At 47.0% G+C, this 7995-nt stretch overlaps 1 protein-coding gene across 1 annotated transcript; it reads right to left on the reverse strand.

Annotated features, from left to right (window-relative positions):
* Positions 1 to 5895: 5895 nt before the first annotated feature.
* LOC149404208 (uncharacterized) lies at positions 5896 to 6513 on the reverse strand. Its single transcript, XM_089607446.1, has one exon. The coding sequence runs from the start codon at positions 6511 to 6513 to the stop codon at positions 5896 to 5898; it is 618 nt and encodes a 205-aa protein (XP_089463572.1).
* Between the last annotated feature and the right edge of the window lie 1482 nt (positions 6514 to 7995).

Here is a 7995-nt window from a genome sequence, read left to right on the forward strand (position 1 = left end):
GCTGGTTGCATTTTCGGGTTGGGTCTCTTGGGTCGAATCTCGTGCCTTTGTGAGCGCGGCGCCACGTTGCGCGTTTCACGTTTGGGGACTCAGGTGGCTCATTCTCACTCGGTACTTGACTTGAGGAGTGAATCTTGACTCGAGGAGACATGTAGAGTCGGCACGAGGGGTAGCTTGTCGACTCGTGGACTCGGTACTCGACTCGAGGAATGAACTCAACTCGAGGAGACATGTAGAGTCGACACGAGGAGTAGCTTGTCAACTCGTGGACCCGGTACTCGACTTGGGGAGTGAACTTCAACTCGAGGAGAAATGTAGAGTCGGCACGAGGAGTAGCTAGTCGACTCGTGGACTCGGTACTCGACTCGAGGAGTGAACTCAACTCGAGGAGAAATGTAGAGTCGGCACGAGGAGTAGCTTGTCGACTCGTGGACTCGGTACTCGACTCGAGGAGTGAACTCAACTCGAGGAGAAATGTAGAGTCGGCACGAGGAGTAGCTAGTCGACTCGTGGACTCGGTACTCGACTCGAGGAGTGAACTCAACTCGAGGAGAAATGTAGAGTCGGCACGAGGAGTAGCTTGTCGACTCGTGGACTCAGTACTCGACTCGAGTAGTGAACTCAACTCGAGGAGAAATGTAGAGTCGGCACGAGGAGTAGCTAGTCGACTCGTGGACTCGGTACTCGACTTGAGGAGTGAACTCAACTCAACGAGAAATGTAGAGTCGGAACGAGGAGTAGCTTGTCGACTCGTGGACTCGGTACTCGACTCGAGGAGTGAACTCAACTCGAGGAGAAATGTAGAGTCGGCACGAGGAGTTGCTTGTCGACTCGTGGAATCGGTACTCGACTCGAGGAATGAACTCAACTCGAGGAGAAATGTGTAGACCGTTTCTCTTTGGGACCTCCGGCCTAACCATCGGCCCCTTGAGACTTTGTTATACTTTGTTTTTTTTGTTTTTGAGTTGTTTTGATTAATTATTTCTCCCTGTTAGCCCCCCGAGTTTCTTGCGTTTGTGAGACGAAGACCAAGAAACTCTCGTGTTGGAGGTGTACAATAGTGTGTGTTGACATGTGTAGAATAATTCTTTATTGCTGTAAGGAGGTCGTTACAGGTTTCCATGGCGCTTGGCCTTCTTTGGAAAAGGAAAATTACATAATTGAAATGAAGCGATTACAAAGTCGAGTGAGTTCGGGCGTGAGTTTAAGGGCGGAAGCTGCGACAATCACGGTTTGCTAGCAGACGCGACGAATTCCCTGAGGTCCCCACTTCGAATTAGGGAATCAATTTGCTTCCTAAGCTGGTAGCATTCTGTTGTTGCCTGCCCGTGTCGCATTGTTTGCTCTTGTCTCGTGTTGCGGGGTCCTTCTTCATCGGGGCCGAGAATCCCAGCTTCTCTCTGTGTAAGCTCAGGATTCTGTCGGGTGTTGCATTAAGAGGGACGAAGGATTGCTTCGGGGCTGGAGAAGGATGGTCATTAGGGACTTGACCGTTTCTACGCCTCTTCCTTCGCGAGCCGAGACCGGTGGCCGGCGCCATGAGTGTCGCGGCGCGCTTTTTGCTGGATGCGCGGTCAGCAACGTTTGGCGATTGGTATCCCAAGACAGCCTCTCTCGCGGTCTTGCGTCGGGCGTTGAGTTTCTCCCTCAAGTCGCATCCATGGGATTCCCTTCGGGAATCGAGGTGGTCTCTTAAGTCTCCATTGGCCGTCCCTATCACCCTTGGCAAGGATATGTCGTTCGAGCGACGTTCTCGACGGGCGCCACGACATTCGATGTCGTCGTTCATCCGGGGGCCTTGGACGCGAATGGTGAGCTCGGAGCATCCCTTTCGTGACTTTGAGATTGAGCGTCCTCGGGTACTGTGCGATCCTCGACGCCTCGACGTGGTCTCTCGAGGGTGTCCCCTCGAGGGCGCATGTGTGCGTTCAACCATTGATTGATGTTTTGGTGCGGTCGCTTGAGGGTGTCCCCCCGAAGGCGTGCGTGTGCGTTCATGGTTCTCGTTGGCTCTCGACTTCGCCACGTAATCGGGGTCTTTCTCGTCATGGTTGACGTCGTCAACGTTGTTGGAGTCGAGGAGGTCGGAGATGAGCGCGCCGGTGACGCCGGGGCGGTCTAGGAGCTCGGTGAGCCTTCGAGCCGTGTCCTCTCGGACTGCGGCCTCGGGGTCATTCGCCGGGTCTCGGGGCTGGCTCTCGTTATCACGAGGTTGCCTCCTAGACGATGCGCAGGGCTTCGGAGGCCGTACTTCTGGCTAGTCGCTCGGGCGCCCACGGAGGTGGCGGGGACATGACTCATCTCTCGAGAGTCATAGAAGCAGCAAGAAAGAGGAATGGAAGGGAGAGCGTCGCCAAAGTCGGGAGGTGCCCTCCTTCTAGCGCCAAAATGTTGTCGCTCGTTTTCGGACAACGATTTACGAGCCCAAAGTGGTTAGACCCAAGGCCGGACCAAGTGGTCTCACTTCGGCTCGAGCGTGTCGGACTCGGTATCCCGAGTCTTCCCTTAGCTGTGGATGAAGTTCACCTCGTCTCGATACCTGAAAAGCAGTAGCGAATACGTGAACTACAAAGGAGAAACAGAGGGGTTGCCTCTGTTCACCTCTCCGACGCTCAACATTAGTAGGGTTGAGGTAGATTGTAGGGGGTTTGAGTGTTTAGAGGCCAAAGATGAGTGAAACGAGTGAGTTATGAATTTGACAGTGTTTCGGTGCTCAAAATTGGATTACCTTTCGGAGAGGGCGGACCTCTCTATTTATAGGCGACCAAGGGGTGTTTGGGGAACCCCTTGGCCGAGTGAGCCTCTTGGGTCGGCCATTGGCTGAATGAGTTGATCGGCAATGGCCGAGTGGGGAGCTCGGGCTGGATGAAGGTTCACTTGGCCAATGGCCGAGTGAATTGCTGGAAGGTTCACTCGGCCATTGGCCGAGTGAACTGCTGGAAGATTCACTCGGCCAATGGCCGAGTGAACGGCCAGAAGGTTCACTCGGCCATTGGCCGAGTGAACTGCTGGAAGGTTCACTCGGCCAATGGCCAAGTGAACTGCTGGAAGGTTCACTTGGCCATTGGCCGAGTGAACTGCTGGAAGGTTCACTCGGCCAGTGGCCGGATAAACCTTTGGGTCGGCCATTGGCCGGCTGAATGGTTGGGCCGCCCAATGGCCGAGTGACCCTTGAGTCGGCCTTTGGCTGGCCAAAGGCTTGGGCCGGCCGATGGCCGAGTCAACCTTGGGCCGGCCAATGGCCTGTCATGACCCGCGAGCGACAGCTCGCCCACGAGCCGCGACGGATCAACTCTCATATCATACAAGCTTTTCCCTTATCTACATTACCAAGGGTCATAAAACTATGAGTCGATTGACTCAGTAAGCGGGAGTCTAACCTATGAAAGGAAAACAACTAATGCAAAGCCATGTGACGTGCAAACAAACACAGAAGAATGCAGGATGCAAAAGCCGCTAATTCTATAGCATGCATAATGTGTGATCACATCCTAGCTAACACTTGTCACTCCGCAAGGTTATACATCTCTCTGTCATAACCTCCGAAATGACAAGAGACCAACTTCAGACTTCGAGCAGCAGTCTTTCGCTGGCCTAAGAGTTTTCGTTTTGTCTGGGATCCACTAGTGGTACCATTTTCTTTTTATTATGACGTCAGCGCTACTGGGCTCTGACGGCAATGAGCTCGCGAATCGCGACCTTCACCCATTCCGCCATACGGTGCTTGCATCAGCTACCGTCGAGTCTCCAGCCTCGCAATGAGCTCGCAAATCGCGACCTTCACCCATTGCGTAAAGAGTACTCAGCGCACGGAATTTTAAATCCGCTTCGTACAAGTCATTGACTTGTAGGTACCACCGACAACGTTTTTAATCTTTGGGTACTCTAGCGTATAGAGTACACAACTAAGCATATACAGGAGAGCGTCTCGGGTTAAATCCCGAAAGAATTATGGTTTCCCTTTCATGCTCGTTAAGTGTTTTAGATTGAAGACTCAGGACGTGACTCCTGGTACTTCTACCCTCGGTTCGAATCCGAGAGTCCATTTCTGCTCTCCTGACACCTCTTATCTAACCTATCCCTATGGTTAGTTGAGGGATCTAGCTACAACAAATAACAACGTGGCTGGTTCAAGTTAGCATTTGAACCTACGGGTAAAACCCGAACTAAGTTTTCCATAAAAAGTGGCCGAAGCCTTAATCTTTGGTGTTTGTGCCTTTTAAAGCTTTTCCTCAGATAAATAAAATCACGATCGATAATCGAGACTCAAATAAATAAAATCGAATTAGTCTCATATTCGATTTTATTTTTCCGGGAATATTGTTTGACCGAGTGACTTACGAAACGTCACCGTAATTTAACGGTGACATTCACGAACAAAAGAAACTCGTGTCACAACAATTTATAAAATACACGGCCATACATAACAAGTCAAAAATTTAATAACTTGTCACAAAATTTTCGGCCAAGAATAAAAGCCCGAAATGTCTCGTTAAACTTCGATTCGTCATCGATTAAAATATCGACTCCACAGCCCAACTTCAAATTCATATCATCACATAACAATGTCGGTTCATAACTCTCGTTCAAACAAACACGAGTTTATACTCGTCAAATCAGCCATAACGAGAATCAAACCCGAGCAGCAGCTCAAAAACGTATCATAACTTTAGCTACACAAAACGAAAACCAACGATTCCAAAACCATAACGGAACTAACATCCGTAGCTTTCTAACGACCTATTTTATGACCAATTTCAAGTACCATAGCTATCTGAAAAACTGTCCGCAATTTCGGGTCGCTGCTCTGGAAATTCACAGTTCACAGCTTTAAACACACAACTTCAAAAATTCATAACTAAATCAATACTCAATGAAATTACACGTTATTGGTCATTTTAGAAAGCCCATAACGTTTACTATCCAGAAAAATACTATCAAAAATAATATCAGAGTATATCGGACTGTCCACGTCCGTTTATTCTCAGATTTCGTCCAAAATCAAACCACACAAGAAAACGAGTTCAATCATCAAATCCACATCAAATTCACCATGAACAGAGTCCAATAAACATTCCAAAACCAGCGACGACTCTTCTTGGCTGGTGGCGCGCGCGCACGGAGCTCGGGCTCGGGTTGATGGCGCACGAAGATGGTGAGCGGGGAAGAAGAAGAACGAGGATGAGCGGGTTGTGAGGTGATTTGTTCGGCCAGAATTGATGGCTCTTGGAGTGGTATGGTTGCCGAATTTTTTTTTCTTTCTTCTTTCATTTCTTTCTTTTCTTCCTGGTTAGCTGCGTAATGGTGTGTTGACTTGGCAATGGTAACCTTCATGCCATGAAGGAGATAAGGTTTTAATTTTAACCAATGAGATTCATGATAAGATTTTAGAGAATCTCCAATTTTTCACTTTAATCCCTCACCCAAAAAAACCTTCTTTTGGTCTCCAAATTTCCACCACATCCAATTTTTATTGTTGCAAATACGTCCCACGCATATAATTATTTACTTAAAGCCATAGTTAAATGGATTATAATTATATGATGTAAAACAAGAATTTTCTCATTTGATTTCGATTAATTTAAATATATTCAAGGTGTCTCGGAAATAATTCTCATTCTTGAGAATTTATTATATAAATTAATTTTCGGAACGTTACTTCGAAAAATTAATTTATACTCGAGTCAACTCGAGATTTTATTTATTTATTTCCGAGATTTCTCACCACCTTATCATAATTTAAATTAATTCGATAAATCCATTGGACCATAAATTCCTTGAAAATTCATTTGCAACAACAGAGCTCGTTGATTTATTTAATTTTTACAAATCGAGCAAGACAAAAGTATAGACTTTACAATCCCTACCCCCTTAAAAGATTTTCGTCCTCGAAACTTAGAGCAAAGCAGGGTATTTCTTTTGCATTTCGCTCTCGAGCTCCCAGGTGGCTTCTTCTACGGCATGTCTTTTCCACAACACCTTGACCAGGTGAATAGTCTTATTCCTCAAGACTTTCTCCTTTCGGTCGAGGATTGCGACAGCTGGTTCCTCATATCTGACATCAGGAGAGATCTCCACTTCTTGATCCTGTAGTACATGTGAAGGATCCGACACGTACTTTCGCAACATTGATACATGAAAGACGCCATGGAGATTTGACATGGACGGAGGCAAGGCCAGACGATACGCTGTCTTGCCTACGCGTTCAAGAATCTCAAAAGGTCCAACATATCTCGAGCTTAGCTTCCCTTTTTTCCCGAATCTCATCACCCCTCGCATCGGTGAAACTTTTAGGAAGACTTTCTCTCCTGCCTCAAATTCTAGAGGTCTTCTACGCTTATCTGCGTAGCTCTTCTGACGACTTTGTGTTGTCTTCATCCGGGCTTGAATTTTCTTGATTGCTTCGGTGGTCTGCTCGAGCAATTCAGGCCCGATGTACTTGCTCTCACCAGCTTCATCCCAACGAACTGGAGAGCGACAATTTCGCCCATAAAGAGCTTCGTAGGGTGCCATCCCAATCGTTGCTTGATAACTGTTGTTGTACGAGAACTCGACCAAGGGAAGATAACGACTCCACGAGCCGTGGAACTCCAAAACACATGCTCGGAGCATATCTTCTAACACTTGGATCGTGCGTTCCCTTTGGCCATCAATTTAGGGATGAAATGCAATGCTGAATTTCAGTCGCGTCCCCAATTGTTGTTGTAAACTCTTCCAAAATTTGGATGTGAAACGAGCATCACGGTTAGAGACGATTGAGCTAGGAACTCCATGTAGGCGTACAATCTCCTTAATGTAGAGCTCAGCAAGTTTATCCACGGTGTGAGTGGTCTTTATAGGTAGAAAATGAGCTGATTTGGTCAATCTGTCAACAATAACCCAAACTGAATCCTGACCAGTGGTGGTTTTAGGTAAACCAGACATGAAATCCATCGTAATCTGTTCCAATTTCAATTTCGGAATCTCTAATGGTTGTAGCAATCCCGCGGGTTTTTGGTGTTCCGCCTTAATTTGTTGACAGGTAAGACATCTTTGAACAAATTCAGCTACATCATTCTTCATTCCTAGCCACCAGTAGACTTTTTTCAAGTCTTGATACATCTTTGTCACACCTGGATGTACAGAATATGGTGTTCCATGAGCTTCTTCCATCAATTGTCTCTTGATCTCCTCATTGGACGATATGCAAATTATGTCGTTGCACCTCAGAATTTCCTTCTCATCCAGCTTAAATTCACCTTCTGCGCCATTCTGCGCCTCAAACATCTTCCCAAGAAGATACTCGTCCGCATATTGACCATCCTTGATCTGTTCCAGCAACATCGGACGTACACTGAGAGCAGCTAATCTTCCAATGATCAGCTGAAGCTCTAGCTGCTGAACATCGTCTTTTAGTTGAAAAGATGTTTCAACCAAACTTGCTAAGGACGCTACAGATTTACGGCTAAGCGCATCTGCGACTTTATTTGCCTTACCAGGATGATAATGCAAATCAAAGTCATAATCATTCAGAAGTTCCATCCAACGTCCTTGACGCATGTTCAGCTCTTTCTGAGTAAAGAGATATTTCAGCGTCTTATGGTCCGTATAGATGTCGCAATGGACTCCATACAAATAATGTATCCATATCTTCAGCGCAAAAACAACAGCTACAAGTTCTAGATCGTGTGTAGGGGACCGAGTCTCATAATCCTTCAGCTGTCGAGAGGCATATGCGATGACTTTCCCATGATGCATCAGTACTGCGCCTAAACCTTGCTTAGACGCATCGCAGTAGATAGCAAATCCATCATCTCCCTGTGGAATTGTGAGCACTGGCGCTGTTGTCAGGCGATTTTTCAGTTCTTGAAAGCTTTTCTCACAAGTCTCGAACCACATAAACTTTTGTCCTTTACGAGTCAATTAGGTCAGAGGCATGGCTAATTTAGAAAATCCCTCCACGAACTTCCTATAGTAGCCTGCTAAGCCCAAGAAGCTTCCCACTTGAGTGATGGT

This window comes from Urtica dioica, chromosome 2 (genome assembly GCF_054948205.1).
Source record: "Urtica dioica subsp. dioica isolate 48M chromosome 2, U.dioica_male_clone48M_v1_H2, whole genome shotgun sequence".
Taxonomy (NCBI): domain Eukaryota; kingdom Viridiplantae; phylum Streptophyta; class Magnoliopsida; order Rosales; family Urticaceae; genus Urtica; species Urtica dioica.

Excerpts from the sequence above, each read along its gene's own strand:
- LOC149404208 (XM_089607446.1), bottom strand. The coding sequence starts at position 6,513 with ATGGCACCCTACGAAGCTCTTTATGGGCGAAATTGTCGCTCTCCAGTT.